Source organism: Ailuropoda melanoleuca, chromosome 10 (assembly GCF_002007445.2).
Source record: "Ailuropoda melanoleuca isolate Jingjing chromosome 10, ASM200744v2, whole genome shotgun sequence".
Classification (NCBI taxonomy): domain Eukaryota; kingdom Metazoa; phylum Chordata; class Mammalia; order Carnivora; family Ursidae; genus Ailuropoda; species Ailuropoda melanoleuca.
Genome location: NC_048227.1, coordinates 69,073,971 through 69,091,986, shown reverse-complemented (window position 1 = coordinate 69,091,986; position 18,016 = coordinate 69,073,971). Strand labels below are relative to the sequence as shown.

The 18,016-nt window shown below is 33.8% G+C and overlaps 1 protein-coding gene across 1 annotated transcript in view; it reads left to right on the top strand.

Moving 5' to 3' along the window:
• Positions 1–18,016, top strand: part of TBC1D32 (TBC1 domain family member 32) — a 164,797-nt gene that overhangs the window by 30,062 nt on the left and 116,719 nt on the right. Inside the window, exons 8-10 of the mRNA XM_034670774.1 lie at positions 3,212–3,350; positions 6,721–6,808; positions 8,825–8,943. Coding sequence (XP_034526665.1) covers positions 3,212–3,350; positions 6,721–6,808; positions 8,825–8,943 — 346 coding nt within the window. The remainder of the gene's footprint in view (positions 1–3,211; positions 3,351–6,720; positions 6,809–8,824; positions 8,944–18,016) is intronic.

Here is an 18,016-nt window from a genome sequence, read left to right as displayed (position 1 = left end):
ATTATTTTTGCCATTTGTTGAAACTTGTAGCCCATTCTTTCTTATAGGTTCACCTTTTCCTCCCTAATGAAGTATATTTTTAAGTTTCCAAATAGTTTTCCTTTAATTGTTCTTCAAGGATTTGAGAGTAGTTAACTGATACTCTCTTTCTGTCTGAAAATGACTATTTTCCCTCCAACCCACAAACCCACCCCTTAATGTATTTGTTCTCTCCATCCCCACCCCCACTCTCTGTCTCACCCTCACTTTTTTTTTTTTTTTTTTAAGATTTTTTTGGCAGGGGGGGGGGGAAAGAAAGGGGCAGAAGGAGAGGGAGAGAGAGATCCCAAGCTGACTTGGAGCTGGATGCAGGGCTTGATCCCATGACCCAGAGATCATGACCCCAGCTGAAATCAAGAGTCCAATGCTATTGACTGAGCCACCCAGGCACCCCTCACCCTCACTGTTAAGAATAGTTGATAGTTTAGCTGGGTATAAAAGTTTTGATAGGTAATTATTTCTCATCAGTATTTCAAGCTATTACTCCATTTTCTTCTGGAATAAGTAGTAACTGATAAATCTGTTAATATAATCACCTTTCTCTTATAGGTCATATCTTTTTCATAGCTTATAATTTATGTGGTTTTGTTTTCTGTTTTTGTTTTTGCTTTTTTTGAACTAGTGTCTTTCCTCAAATCTAGAGAATTCTTATCTTTTTAAATATTCCTTTCATTCTCTTTTACTGCTTTTATTTGATATATATTGAGGCCTTTCAGTCTGTGTTCTATGTTTCATCTGTTAAACGTTTATTTCTTACTTATATGCCATTCAGTAGTTCCTTGTGAGTGTTTAAGTGGCTATGTTCTTTATTTTCCAAATTTTCCAGTGGTTCTTTTTTTTTTTTTTTTTTTAAAGATTTTACTTATTTATTTGACAGAGATAGAGACAGCCAGTGAGAGAGGGAACACAAGCAGGGGGAGTGGGAGAGGAAGAAGCAGGCTCATAGCAGAGGAGCCTGATGTGGGGCTCAATCCCGTAACGCTGGGATCACGCCCTGAGCTGAAGGCAGACACTTAACCGCTGTGCCACCCAGGTGCCCCCCCAGTGGTTCTTTTTAAAAAAGTGTACCTGTTTTAATTCCCTTTTGCTCTTTGCTTCAGTTTTAATAGAAAAATGTAAAAGCTTCCTTTGAGTACCATAAATTTATTTTAGTCATTATTTCTGAAAATTATTTCAGCTGGAATGGATTCATTTGGTAAGTGTTGATTCTGCTAGCTTTTGGCTTTAGATATCTTTTAAAGTTTGGGAATTTATTTTTGAGAGTCTTTTTTGTTTGTTTCCTTCCCTACTTTTCTCCCTCTTCCCTTACTGTTTTTCCCTACTTAAGTTTTTATGTTCATTTCTTCCTGTCCAGTTTTATGGTTTTTCTCTTTATGGTCATGTTTTAAATAAATATTGTATTGGCATTTTGAGGCTCCTGTCAGTGTTGATTAGATATCACAGACACAACTAAAGAACTAGGAAATAAATTGATCATATGCTTATTTCTAGAAATGAGGATCTGTCTGTCTTCCTGTTGCCCTACGCTTATGGCTTGTCAAAGCCCCACTTTTAGAGCCTGTGTTATACATATATAAGCATTTTGTTATATGTAATATTTTTTAAATATATATATTTTATTTTAATTCAGTTACATATGTATTATTTTTATTAGTCTTACCCAGTCCTAGGTCTTAAGCAGTGAGCCTAGCACTGGTCTTGTGTCTCATATATAATTCCGTTAGTCTTTTATATCCCATTGGAACTAAATTTGGTTTTCATTGCCTGCATTTACCTTAAAAGTAGAGTTCCATTTCTTTGTGTTTCTGTTCTCTGTCCGTGGTAGAATTTGTTACTTAAACATGGTTATATCTTTGGCCATTGCTTTGTAATTGGTACAGAGGGATATGTGTCAAAACATGTACTAATCATTCTTTTATTCATCAGAAAAGTCCTGGATTTCAGATTTCTTTACAATCCTTTTCAAAACAGACTTCTCACACTTCCTTGGAGGGAAAATGGCACACATCTCCATACTCACAGTTTCACTATATATGTAGATATTGGTTTTTGGCCTATTTTTATATCCAAAGTTTCTTTCCAGACAACTAGGACTATCCCGTAGGTAGTACATTTCCTCCTTTTGGTACTTCTGAATGAAATGCTCATATCCCTTCCTACATTTCCATATTTCTAGCTCTGACTCTCCGATTAACTGTGTCTTCTGAATGTTTCAGACTTCTTCTCTGGAGAATGCTATTGGCCTTCCTTTTAGAAGTATTTTGAGGAAAAAAAATGTCATTCTGAAAAGTAAAATTAAAAACCTGTGAAAATAAAGATACTGTGCCTGATAACACTTTAGAGTGTTGGAAGACAGATACTCTGTAATGAAAAGAAAGCATAGAAATAATGAAGAGTTGGGGGGCGCCTGGGTGGCACAGCGGTTAAGCATCTGCCTTCGGCTCAGGGCGTGATCCCGGCGTTGTGGGATCGAGCCCCACATCAGGCTCCTCCGCTATGAGCCTGCTTCTTCCTCTCCCACTCCCCCTGCTTGTGTTCCCTCTCTCACTGGCTATCTCTATCTCTGTCGAATAAATAAATAAAATCTTTAAAAAAAAAAAAAGAAATAATGAAGAGTTGGGACCTGGGGACTCCAGGCCCAGCAGAATTATGGTAGGAGAAGAGAATGAAATTAAAGCGAAGATGAGAGAACCCAGATGTAATAAAAATGCTGACATCTGTAGTTAATATTCGATTAAAGTGAAAGAAAATTATTGAGATAGAAAGTAAAATAATAAAAACTCACTATCAAAGAAACCATACTTTTTATCTTATTTTTTATTTATTTATTTTTTAGATTTTTATTTATTTATTTATTTATTTATTTATTTATTTATTTGACAGAGATAGAGACAGCCAGCGAGAGAGATTGAACACAAGCAGGGGGAGTGGGAGAGGAAGAAGCAGGCTCATAGCGGAAGAGCCTGATGTGGGGCTCGATCCCAGAACGCTGGGGTCACGCCCTGAGCCGAAGGCAGACGCTCAACCGCTGTGCCACCCAGGCGTCCCTATCTTATTTTTTAAAATGTACTTTTATGTACTCTATAAGTTTATCAGCAGTGTTAAGCTGAATATTTTCTTTTCAGTTTTGAATGTAATAAAGAAATGCATACCTTTCTTTTACCTGTTTCAGTATGGCTTGGGAAGAGAATTTGTTAGATGATTTACTAAATTTTGCTGCCACTCCCAAAGGACTACTGTTTCTTCAAAGAACAGGTGCCATCAACGAATGTGTGACATTTATGTTCGACCGATATGCAAAAAAATTACAGGTATGAATTACCATCTGCCACCAGCAAAAAGAATTTTTGTTGCTGTAAAGGTCATTAAGAACATCATTCTCTCTTCTCTGCGTGAAGAGGTTATTAAACCTCAATTAAAAAGCCATATAGAATTGTAATATTTAGCTTGATATTTTTTCAGGAAAGCATTAGAGTTTATGTTGCTATCTATGGATATGTTTACAGGATGGGAAGCAACCAGATGGAATTGAAAAATATAGTTAATCGTCCAGATGTGTTATAAATATAATAAACATCTGGTTACACTAAAACTGGGTGGAATTTCAGGAGAGGAGAAACCAACCTTATTGGGTCTAAATGTACATGTTAATAAGAAGTTAGTCCTCAATTTAAAAAAAATATTTGTAGAGGGATTTTACTGATACCATTAAATAAAATGTAAAGTATAATTTAGCCCTTTCTCAGAAGTTCACTGAGGCGTATTCAGCTTTTTGCTGTCATAGTATAAACATCCCTGAATTTCTTGGCTTTTTAGGATCATATGTATTCTTTTAAAAGTGTCTTCTTTGTTTCTGGCAGCTGTTGTATATTGATGTTACTAGTTTACCAGGTTTTAATACCATTTTATTTGTTGTTCAGTTCTAATTTCCTGCTTTTGCCTAAGCCTGTAAAAGCATAAATAACTTAGAGTTTTTGCCTGTGAAGAGTAAGTAGTTTATGAGGGAGGGCCCTGAGCATCCCTTCACAAATAAAACATGTGAACATTAGTTCATGGGTTTATGATACTAGGTTTGTATGTACAGATGTGTTTTTGTTGTTCTTATTTAAATGGACCTCAAATTTAGAGAACTTATTTACACGCCTCAGTTTATGGCATGCTGTCTTCATCTGTCCATGTAAGATGTTTGTCTTGTTTAATTTTATTCCCCTGTCATTTCTGATCACAGTTCCATTTCAACCGGCATGCATCCCTCTACCCCAGGCTTCCATGCTAATGTGTTTAATATGTGTAATATCCTGGGGGTGTGTATATTTCTTGTCAGATATTGTCTTAGTCCATTTAGGCTGTTAAAATAGCATAGATTGGGTGGTTTATAAACAGCAGAAATTTATTGCTCATAGTTCTGGAGGCTGGAAGTCCATGATCAGGATGCCAGTGTGGTCAGGGGAGGGCCCTCTTCTGGTCATAGATGTCTCATTGTATCCTCACATGGGAGCTCTCTGGGATCTTTTTTTAAGAGTACTAATCCCATTCATGGGGACTCCCCACCTCATGATATAATCAAGGTCCCATTTACTACATCACCTTTGGGGTTTAGGATTTCAACATATGAGTTTTGAAGGGACACAAACATTCAGACCATAGTAAATATTTAAGTTTATTGGGAGTTTTAAGTTTACATAAATGAATTTGTCATTTTAATATGAATTTCTCTGATGGTGAGTTTGTATTCCTTGTGTACTTAGTTAACTATTTGGGGGTTTTATTTATTTATTTATTTTACATTTTTGAAAATATTCAGGCAATTCAGAGACATTTTTCTTTCTCATCAGATGCTTGAGGCTACGCATACACAACTTTTGCCACTGTGATATCAGGACTAGATGTCATTGTTTTAACATTTATGAATATAAAAAAACTCTAGTCTTCCTTCGTACTACAATGGTGGTTGTAATAGAAGATACTGTTCCCTCAATCTTAGTAACTCACAACCTTATAATATGATACAATACTTTAATGGTGTTTTATGTTACTCAGGACATTTTTTTAAATTTTAGATTCTCTGGTATCTTATAAGAAAGCCACTAGGCCATCTCCTTAATTTTGCTGAGGAGAAAGTAGAGACCCAGGCTTGATTAAATGATCTGTGAATGCTCACACATCTAGTTACTGAAAGCAGCAAGACTAGAGCTCAAATTTGTCTTTGACAGTGTTCCTGAAAGCTAAGTCTTACTTTAATAAAGCATCTCTAACTTCTCTGAAGTTTTTCTTTGCCTCTTCCTTTTCAGTACTTAATGTGAATTTGGGAGGCTCCTGTGGCTGCTAGTATCAAAATCAGCAGGGTCAGTGGGGATGACTGATGAGAAAGGTGTTTTTTCAGTTATTATGGAAGTGGGCAAGCAGGAAAAAGACATTCATGTATTTGTGCCTCTGTGTCATCTAACTATAGAAATAATGTATGGTAAATTAAGGAAAGTGGAAAATATGAGTAATAAAATTGGAAAAGGAAGGCAAACTTATGAAGAGATGAATAGCAGAAAATTGAAGAAATTTAATTCTTTCCCATGATCTTTTAGTTCCTTTCTGCATTTTTTTGCCCTCAAAACTAATGTACAGTTTATATTTTTAAAATTTGATTAAAACAGATTCTTTTAATGAAATGTGAATAAAATATAAATTGTAAATGGTTAGCTTTGTTTAGAAGTCAACCATTTCATTAGCCAACCTGGTCATAACTAAGATCTGAGAAGGAGGAATATTTTTTTTTTAATGTCTGTTACTTCCATATTGTTTCCTGCCAAGAGCGATACTTCTGTGCTTTACTATGAATATATGTATAGTACTCTCTTTGTGACATAACAGATTATCCAAGGTCTTCTACAACACTGCTTAGAAACCTGTGTGTTAATGATGAAGATTCTTTGTGTTTGTTTGTAAAAAATATATATAATTACCTTAGGTAAAAAAAATATCACTTTCCTCTAAAAATAATTGCCATTGAGAAGATACTATTTTTTAAAGTTTTTTGATTATTTACAAATATAGTTCAACTGGCAGTCAGTATAGATTTATTAATGAGGAAATTTATTATTGAAGAACTAACCTAAGGAATAAAATAATAGAATTTAAAGTTGGAAGGCAATATGTTAATCTTCATCTGGTCAAAGTCCCTTATTTTATGTATGAAGAGACTTAGACCTAGAGAGAGAAGTGATTTGTTCAAGGCAAAAAGCTACTTAAATTTAAGGCTGGGGCCAGAACCTATATGTGAAATAAGATTATCAAAAATATTAACTCATTGATAGGGTGTTTGAGTTTGTTTTGCTGTTCATTATCTTTAGCTGAAAGAATGTGTAGTATTCTTTTTTTTTTTAAGATTTTATTTATTTATTTATTTGACAGAGATAGAGACAGCCAGCGAGAGAGGGAATACAAGCAGGGGGAGTGGGAGAGGAAGAAGCAGGCTCATAGCGGAGGAGCCTGATGTGGGGCTCAATCCCATAATGCCGGGATCACTCCCTGAGCCGAAGGCAGACGCTTAACCGCTGTGCCACCCAGGCGCCCCAAGAATGTGTAGTATTCTAATAAGAATAATCAGTAACTCTACATGTAACATGTAAATAAATATTAGCATTTTATGTTTTCCTGCTTTTCATTGTTCCTTACTTATGTTATTAGATCAGCAGGCATAAAAAGTTTGGCTATGGAGTTTTGGTAACACAAGTGGCATCAACAGCAGCAGGTGCAATAGCACTACAAAGTTCAGGTAAGTTTTTCCTTTTAATTAGAATTCTAATTATTTTAAATAAAATGAGTAAGCCAATAGAAAATTTAATTGGCATGATCAGCTCTCAGGATATTTACTCTAAAGTTCTTTTTCCCAAGTTAGGGCATAGGTAAGGGATAGTTACAGGGTTTCCTTTATTTTTTTCTCTTCCATGAAATTGCAATGGAATTTTTTTCCCCTTGCAAGATATATATATATACACACAGCCTTGTGCTCTTTTCTGAGAACAATGGAACGTAATGAATTAAACTGAGAAGTACTTGATGCTTTAGGAAGTTGTCTTCATCTTATAAATCAAAAGGATATCATCCTTTCGGTACATCTGAATTTTATAGGATTTCTTTTCTTTTCTTTTCTTTTCTTTTCTTTTCTTTCTTTTCTTTTCTTTTCTTCTTTTTTATTTTTTTAAGTCTTATAGGATTTCTTAATGCTCAGTTTTAGTGGTCTGTATAAGCTTCAAAATTTACAACCACAGTAGTTACCATATATTCATACATCCATTTCCTTACTCCCCTTCTTCCTCTTTTGCTTCTTGAAAGCTTCCCTCTCACCACTTAGCTTTCACCACTGTCTTTGCAATGAGCATGTATTATCTACTATAGATTGGATTTTTAAGAAGTTTAAACATTACTAACTTAGTATATCTTAAGGTTATCTGAACCCTGAACCAGAGACAAGACATACTTCTAATAGAGATGCTGTGATTCTTTTTTTCGAAGCTTACACTGACCACAACTAATTCTCTTCTTAAATGAAAACATTTTATTATAATATATCTTAAAAACTTTTTGGCTAAACTAATTTGGAGTACTTGAATTATGAAACATGTTTCTTGGTAGAAGTTGTCCTAAACTGAACAACTTATTTATTCTTCTACTCAGTATAAAATCTAATATATTGCCATACTAGAGGCACATTAGTGGAAGCATTTGGAGACTAGATTTAATCTCAGATTTCCCTGTTGGTCAAATCATTAAGTGTCTAAGCCTCATGATATCAAGCTTCTTATCAGAGGATTAAATGTAGTTATTTTACAAGGCAATGGAAAGAAGACTAACACTACTTGAGTTCATATGATGTCTTGGGGTACAATATTAGTAATCCTACATATATCATCCCATTTATACTTCATGAGAACCCTCAAATATAGCACTGTTTCGGTTTTCAAAAGGGGGAACTGATGCTCTAAGAAGTCAAGGGATTTGTTTAAGGACATACAACTACTGAGCGGGCAGGTTTATAATTTCAACACTGATATTCTTGATTTCAGAGCCCATATTTTTTCTCTTATATCACACAAGCCTTTCTGCTCTAATGTTATTACGAACTTACTAACTTTATGATTAGATGTTCTGTCTTATGCTTTTTTAATGTAATTTGATTCTTCATAAAAGAATTTAATAGTCAACCTTAATAATCACTTTCATTTAGATATATAGTATCTGACTCATGAGAATTTCAACTGTATTGAGCCAGAAGTTGTGTGAAGGGAAGAATTGTTTTAAGCATAAGAATTACCAGAAAAGCGATATTAGAATAAGGAACACACACTATTTAAATGCCTACCCTGCCTCCTGATACCTCCTACACACACACACACGCATGCATGCACGCACAATGTACGTACATACCACCTTTCAGCTGCCTTTCATTGTTGGCCCATTTGCAGAGTAAAGTGTAAATCTTATTTTTCAGAAAAACATGCTCAATGTTATTGGCTAAGGAATAAATACGTAGACTCAAAATTCAGTTCTTCAGGGAAATAGTGTCTCAGAATTTAGTTATTATGCAGTTTTATGACAATGAGGTATCATGAAGGTATAATGAATAGCAGGAGATATAATTTCTACGAAGGTGAGAGGTTATTTCTTATGCAAGATACAAGTATATGTCTTTTGTCTTTTGGATGAATCTTGTCAGAGGGATAATTATGTCTTTTTCTATATTCCATAGAAATAGTATACTGTAAATATGATGTAAAATAATTCTTCTTAGGGTTTATTAATACACTTATAACTGAATTATGGGCCAATCTGGAATGTGGAAGAGATGATGTTAGAATAACTCATCCCAGATCTACTCCAGTGGATCCTATTGACCGGAGCTGTCAAAAGGTAGGGAATGATCTGAGTATCTCTCTCAAAAATTACTTCATCCTTACTTTATATATATTCAGTTACAACCAGCAGCTTTTCCTAACTTTCTCTTCTCTCCTTTATTTCATTTCTAATTTTTTTGTTTTCAACATAAGTGGCTAGAACTACCAGTGTTCAAAGGGAATTGCATTTTGCAAAGATGTTTTCCTCTCACAATATTTTTGTAATTTTTCTCTTAATGAAGAGAATACACACCAGACATGCTATGAAAAAACAACCTCCCTCCCCCCACCAAAACCCTAAAACAAAGACCAATCAACTAAAGCAAAAAAAAAAAAAAAAAAGGAAGCTTTTTGCCCTTGGGTTTAAATCTAATAGAAAATTGTCAGGATTATTTGAAGGAGGAGTGGGCAGAAGGAAGATCCTATGATTTAGAATAATGCTCCAAAAAAGAGAAATTCTGAAGTACCTATACAATGTTCTGTTACAGTTCAGTGGCTTTTATGTATTTGATGTTTCCCAAATTTCACTAAAGTTAAATGACTTGAGGATTCCTGACTTTGACTTTGTGGAAGCCTGGGAAAGTTTCAAAGTATGTCATAAAATTATTTAAAAAATGAAATTCTACTTTCTGTAATGGTATGCTAGTTCCCTCCAGTGGAAAACACAAACTCTGGAAAAATGACTTAAAAAATCAACTGGAATGGCTAAAAAGAGAAAAAAAAAAAAAAAAAGAGAGTCAGTATGCAGATGAAAAGATGGCACTGCTTGAGATTCTGGATTTAACAGACTTTCTGAGGACAAGCACCAGGTGGTGCTCCACAGACAGATATCCATACCCTGACAAGTTTGAAAAAGCAGGAGAGAAGCTTTGGGGCTACACAGAAGTTGGAAAATGGAAGGTGGTCTCTGGAAAGGAGAGATGTACATAGGGGGCACTTAAACTTTTTGTGTATGCTATGCAAATATAAGACTCTCCCCTGAACTCAGGCTTAACAGATAGAGATGCTCTTACCACAAAGGTCAGAGTTTAGAGTTTGAATTTGCCATGTTAACTGTTAAATTAAAATCAGCATTGGGGAATATATCTTTCACAATGTATTGGATATAGTCCATAATTACTAGACATATGAAGAATAAGAGAAATGTGATTCACACCCAGAAGAAGGCAACTAATAGAGATTGAAATGATGAAGAAATTGGAATTATTTACAAGAATTTTGAAGGAGTTGTTATAAGTAACATGGAAAGGAAAATATTCTTGTAATGAATAAACAAACTGGAAATTGTAGTAAAGAAATAGAAGCCATATAAAAGAACCAGATAGAAATTCTTTTTTTTTTTTTTAAGATTTTATTTATTTATTTGACAGAGATAGAGACAGCCAGCGAGAGAGGGAACACAAGCAGGGGGAGTGGGAGAGGAAGAAGCAGGCTCATAGCAGAGGAGCCTGATGTGGGGCTCGATCCCACAGTGCTGGGATCACGCCCTGAGCCGAAGGCAGACGCTTAACCGCTGTGCCACCCAGGCGCCCCCAGATAGAAATTCTAGAACTAAACTACCTTATCTGAAATAATTTTCTAGATGGGCTTAATAGAATATTTGAATATGACAGAACAATTAGCATGAACTTGGGATAGATCAAGAGAAGCTATATAATCTGAAGAGCAGAGAGAAAAACTAGGGAATGCTACTGTGATTTGAGAGACCTTATCAAAAGTTCGATTAGTATATCAGAAATGGAAGAGAAAGGGAGTGGGACAGAAAGATATTGAACAAAAGCTGAATTTCCAAATATCTTGAATAACGTAAATTTATAGATCAAGAAACTTAGTGAATCCCAAGGAAGAATATGCAAAGAATGAAAATCCAAAGGAAAGCACAGCAAGGCTCATTAGAGACATACAAACTGCTGAAAACTAAAGATAAAGGGAAAATTTTGAAGGAAACCATGGAAATTCAACATACAGGGGAACGGCAGAAAGTTGTGCTGATGTCTCATTGGAAACTGTAGAGGCCAGAAGATAATAGAGCATCTTTAATGTGCTGAAAGGGGGAAGCTCAGTCAACCTAGAATTCTGTATCCCGCAAAAATACTCAAGGATAAAAGTAAAATAAACTTTAAAGGCTAAGAAAATACTTTTCAGCAGTCCTGCATTTTATTTAACACTAAAGGAATTTCTTCAGGCCGAAGGACATTTGGATTTTCAGACTGAAAAGAAATTGCAAGTAGGTGAGTGAGTATAAAAAAGCCTGTTGGGGTGCCGAGGTGACTCAGTCCATTAAGCGTCTGAGTCTTGATTTCGGCTCATGTCATGTCTCAGGGACGTGAAATCTGAGCCTTCTGTCAGGCTCATGCTCAGTTAGCACCTGCTTGGAATTCTCTCTCTCCCTATCCCTTTGCCACTACTCCTTGCTCATGTGTGCTTGCGCGTACTGTCTCTCAAATAAATAAAATCTTTTAGAAAAACCCTGTTTTTCTCTTAATTCATAGGACTATTTAAAAGAAAGCTATGACATATAGCGGGATATATTTTATACTTAGAGATAATATATATGACACCTCTACCTCACAGGGTAAGCAAATGGTATTAGTATACAAATTATGTAATTTCAAGATTCTTAAATTTTACATGAAGTGAAACAACATTAATTTTAATCCCTAGAAAATATGTCTATTTCTGTTATAAGGTTAGGATTTTATTTAACTTTTTTGACTTTGAATTAGAAATGTCAGTATGAACTATTGGTTAATTTCTGTTAAAAAATGTATACTCCTCTAACCCATGAACTGAATTATCTAGAAATAACTCATAGCAAACATTCTTAGTGCTCAGCTTGTAGTTCTAAATATTATTCCCTAGGGAATTGGGATTTAATTTTACTGTCTTTTAAATTATGGAAAACAATAATATGGCCTCCGTATATAATGAAGTACGCTAAATTTATTTCCAGTCCAGCCTCCTCTTACCTCTCTATAGTTGTGTTTTGGAATATGATAGACAAGAGTACCATGTGGCTATATAAACCTACTTAAAACCAACGTCAAAAATTCAGTCACTCAAGTATATTTAATCATATCTTAAGTGTTAAATAGCTGAATGTAGCTAGTGATTGTTGCATAGTTCAAATAATATAACATTCCAACACCACAGAGAGGTCTATTGGACAGCTGACCTGAAAAAAACCACTAAATAAAATGCAAAAGATATAGCTAATATAAAATTCTAAAAATAACCCCAAAATGCAGAGAGGGACAGAAAAGGGATGGTAAAAAAGAAAACAAATAGGAAAATAGTAGCCCTAATCAGTAACTGCATTATGTGTAAAAGACTAAATAATTAAAATGCAGAGATTTTCAGAATAAGACCCAAATATGTGCTGTCTCTAAGAAATTCACTTTAAAGAAAAAGACACTGATAAGTTGAAAGTCAATGAATAGAAAAATAGAGGAAAAAATATACATTAGAAAACTGCAATAGCTATATTTAATGTCAGAAAATGAAGTAATGTTGGATTAAGAAACATTGGTTAATACATCAGGAAGACATAACAATCATAAATTAGTTATGATCCTAGAAATGAGATTCAGAATGTATTAAGTATTAAAATAACTTAAGGAAGAAATAGGCAAATCTATAGTAACAGTTGAAGATTTTAACATTCCACTTTTAGCAATTGATGTAACATCTTTCAGTCTATTCTCAGGTACATGATATGAATATCACTAGTTATCACTTGATCTAATTGTTCTTTATAGAATACTATATTCAGTGACTGCAGAACACATTCTTTTCAAGAGCACTTAGCATGCTTACCAAGAGACTTGCTGCGCTAGAGTGTTAAGTGTGCATAAATTTAAAAATGATTGGGATAATACAAAGTATGTCCTGATACCACAGTTATCCTAAATATCACAAGCTAGATGCTGTAGAAGCCCATATATTTGGAAATACACCTCTAAATTACACACAGCTCAAAGAAGTCATAAGGGAAATTAGGAAATATTTTAAAGCAGAAAATAAAAAATAAAATAGAAAATTTGCAAATGTTTCTGAAGTAGTGTTAGAGGGATATTTAACTATAATATTTATATTAGAAATATCTAAAATTAATGAGTCAAGTTTTCACTCAAACTAGAAAAAGAACAAATTATACCCAAAGCAAATAGAAGAAAGGAAATAATAAACATTAGAGCAGAAATCAATGAAACAGAAAAAAGATAAACAAGAAAAGTAACAAAGCCAAAAGTTGGTACTTGCAAATGATTATTAAAAATAATAAACCCCTGGCTAGATAAAATTGGCAAACTTCTTAAATATGCTTACCAAAACTGACCCAGTATAAAATAGAAAATCTGAATAGCTATGTATCTCTTAAAGAAATCCTATTTGTTATCAAAAAACTTCCATAGAGAGCCACATGGTTTTCTATGAAACTCTTACAGGAGAAAGAACACCATTCTCATAGAAGTTTTTTCCTAAAACAGAGGTTGAAGAATCAATTTCTAACTTACGTGAGGAAGCCAGCATAATATTGATGTAGATGAGACAAAACTGTTACTGAAAAAAAAATATATCTGAGTATAGACTTAAATATTTAACAAAATATTATCAAATTGTATATAGTAACATATAAAAGGATCCATCATTTTTTGTGATCAAGTGGGGTTTATCCCAAACATTAGAAAGTTGGTTTCTCATTCTAAAATGGTACTATAATTCACTATATTAACAGAATAAAAAGACTCATGATGATTTCAGTAGACATGGACACATNGTCTGAGTCTTGATTTCGGCTCATGTCATGTCTCAGGGACGTGAAATCTGAGCCTTCTGTCAGGCTCATGCTCAGTTAGCACCTGCTTGGAATTCTCTCTCTCCCTATCCCTTTGCCACTACTCCTTGCTCATGTGTGCTTGCGCGTACTGTCTCTCAAATAAATAAAATCTTTTAGAAAAACCCTGTTTTTCTCTTAATTCATAGGACTATTTAAAAGAAAGCTATGACATATAGCGGGATATATTTTATACTTAGAGATAATATATATGACACCTCTACCTCACAGGGTAAGCAAATGGTATTAGTATACAAATTATGTAATTTCAAGATTCTTAAATTGTACATGAAGTGAAACAACATTAATTTTAATCCCTAGAAAATATATCTATTTCTGTTATAAGGTTGGGATTTTATTTAACTTTTTTGACTTTGAATTAGAAATGTCAGTATGAACTATTGGTTAATTTCTGTTAAAAAATGTATACTCCTCTAACCCATGAACTGAATTATCTAGAAATAACTCATAGCAAACATTCTTAGTGCTCAGCTTGTAGTTCTAAATATTATTCCCTAGGGAATTGGGATTTAATTTTACTGTCTTTTAAATTATGGAAAACAATAATATGGCCTCCGTATATAATGAAGTACGCTAAATTTATTTCCAGTCCAGCCTCCTCTTACCTCTCTATAGTTGTGTTTTGGAATATGATAGACAAGAGTACCATGTGGCTATATAAACCTACTTAAAACCAACGTCAAAAATTCAGTCACTCAAGTATATTTAATCATATCTTAAGTGTTAAATAGCTGAATGTAGCTAGTGATTGTTGCATAGTTCAAATAATATAACATTCCAACACCACAGAGAGGTCTATTGGACAGCTGACCTGAAAAAAACCACTAAACAAAATGCAAAAGATATAGCTAATATAAAATTCTAAAAATAACCCCAAAATGCAGAGAGGGACAAAAAAGGGATGGTAAAAAAGAAAACAAATAGGAAAATAGTAGCCCTAATCAGTAACTGCATTACGTAAAAGACTAAATAATTAAAATGCAGAGATTTTCAGAATAAGACCCAAATATGTGCTGTCTCTAAGAAATTCACTTTAAAGAAAAAGACACTGATAAGTTGAAAGTCAATGAATAGAAAAATAGAGGAAAAAATATACATTAGAAAACTGCAATAGCTATATTTAATGTCAGAAAATGAAGTAATGTTGGATTAAGAAACATTGGTTAATACATCAGGAAGACATAACAATCATAAATTAGTTATGATCCTAGAAATGAGATTCAGAATGTATTAAGTATTAAAATAACTTAAGGAAGAAATAGGCAAATCTATAGTAACAGTTGAAGATTTTAACATTCCACTTTTAGCAATTGATGTAACATCTTTCAGTCTATTCTCAGGTACATGATATGAATATCACTAGTTATCACTTGATCTAATTGTTCTTTATAGAATACTATATTCAGTGACTGCAGAACACATTCTTTTCAAGAGCACTTAGCATGCTTACCAAGAGACTTGCTGCGCTAGAGTGTTAAGTGTGCATAAATTTAAAAATGATTGGGATAATACAAAGTATGTCCTGATACCACAGTTATCCTAAATATCACAAGCTAGACGCTGTAGAAGCCCATATATTTGGAAATACACCTCTAAATTACACACAGCTCAAAGAAGTCATAAGGGAAATTAGGAAATATTTTAAAGCAGAAAATAAAAAATAAAATAGAAAATTTGCAAATGTTTCTGAAGTAGTGTTAGAGGGATATTTAACTATAATATTTATATTAGAAATATCTAAAATTAATGAGTCAAGTTTTCACTCAAACTAGAAAAAGAACAAATTATACCCAAAGCAAATAGAAGAAAGGAAATAATAAACATTAGAGCAGAAATCAATGAAACAGAAAAAAGATAAACAAGAAAAGTAACAAAGCCAAAAGTTGGTACTTGCAAATGATTATTAAAAATAATAAACCCCTGGCTAGATAAAATTGGCAAACTTCTTAAATATGCTTACCCAAACTGACCCAGTATAAAATAGAAAATCTGAATAGCTATGTATCTCTTAAAGAAATCCTATTTGTTATCAAAAAACTTCCATAGAGAGCCACATGGTTTTCTATGAAACTCTTACAGGAGAAAGAACACCATTCTCATAGAAGTTTTTTCCTAAAACAGAGGTTGAAGAATCAATTTCTAACTTACGTGAGGAAGCCAGCATAATATTGATGTAGATGAGACAAAACTGTTACTGAAAAAAAAATATATCTGAGTATAGACTTAAATATTTAACAAAATATTATCAAATTGTATATAGTAACATATAAAAGGATCCATCATTTTTTGTGATCAAGTGGGGTTTATCCCAAACATTAGAAAGTTGGTTTCTCATTCTAAAATGGTACTATAATTCACTATATTAACAGAATAAAAAGACTCATGATGATTTCAGTAGACATGGACACATCATTTGACAAAATTTAATGTCCATTTCTGATAAAAACGGCAGATTTCATTCAATCTGATAAATACTATCTATCAAAAACATGAATCTCATATTTAATGGTGAAAAATTGGACCTAAAATCTATTCACTCTTACCAATTTATCATTGTATTAGATCTTAGTGCGATAGGACAAGAAAAACAAATAGGAAGGTATAGATTAGAAAGATGTAAAACTATTTAAAATGATTTGATTCTCTTATCTTATATTTGCCTTTTTATTTTTTTAATTTTAATTTTTATTTTTTTAAAACCTTTTATTTATTTACTTGACAGAGAGCCAGCGAGAGAGGGAACACAAGCAGGGGGAGTGGGAGAGGAAGAAGCAGGCTCCCAACAGAGGAGCCTGATGCAGGGATCGATCCCAGAACGCTGGGATCACGCCCTGAGCCAAAGGCAGATGCTTAACAACTGAGCCACCCACGCGCCCCTTAAATTTGCCTTTTTAAATCACTTTCTGATTTCTGTATTGGACACTTAAAAATACATTTTTGGTACAATAAGTATAATTGATATCTCATCTGAGAACCCCAGATCTTCATTTCTTTTCCCCCAGTATCATCTACCCTCAAAACCATTTTCCTTCATAGCTTTCTATCCGTAAGGTAAAATGAAATTCCCATTACTTTTCCAGAAAAACTTTGTTCTTTTTCCTAGAGGATAAAGGTAGTGCTCATTAACATAGTACATCTCCCCTGCCTACCTGCCTGCTACTTTGCAGTCATAAGTCTCATCTCCTCTTGCTTTGCTGTATANCTACTTTGCAGTCATAAGTCTCATCTCCTCTTGCTTTGCTGTATAGTGTGATCCTCCCAGTGTCCTTCCATGCCGCTCCATTGTATGGTACCATCAGGTTACTTAGAGAACAATTTTATTTTATTATTTCTTAAGATTTTTATTTATTTATTACTGAGAGACAGCCAGCGAGAGAGGGAACACAGGCAGGGGGAGTGGGAGAGGAAGAAGCAGGCTCCCATGCAGGGCTCGATCCCTGGACCCTGGGATCACGCCCTGAGCCAAAGGCAGACACTTCACGACTGAGCCACCCAGGAGCCCCAAGAGAACCGTTTTAAAAGATCTAATAGTGTATTTGTCCTCTATTACAGTGTGAGTTCTTGAGGTCAGGGACCATTCCTTTATTCGTTCATATTTTTATTCTTAGCATCTGGCATAATTGCTGTTAAGCAGCTGGTGTTAAAATGTTTTGAATTAATAAGTGAGTGGATGATCATTGTCAACCTGAAGGAGTTTTAATTCATAAAAAAGTGTTTGATCTTGGGTAATTTCAAAAAGCTTTAGTCTCAAAATATATCAAATATTTGACCTTTAATTAGTTTCCTTACTATTACTTTACAAAACCTTATTTTCTTCAAGACAGAAAAGTAAAATGTTTTGTGCTAATGTAAGCTTTAGGATAATTAATGTTTGATACTAGCAACATCTTATGATGTTTTCATGAGAACTCATGATTATATTATATTTTCATGAATTCTACAAGTGTTTATTAAGACATCACAATTTTACAGTAGGCTAATGTTTTTAAAAAATACTCACTGTATGAAAAATGCATTTTTCTCCTAGAAAGAAGCTGCTGAAATTTTCTCGAGTTTCTTTAAAATTGTTCAGTTTGTTTTGTTCAAATATAATTACTGAATTCTTTTTACCTTTTGTTCTATGAAATTAGTTTAGAGTACCATATCAGAAGTTATCATGATTCTGTGTGGTCTAGGTTGTTTTCTTGCTCAGAAGAAAGGAGGAAGTTTCATGCTTACCCATGGAATTCCTCAT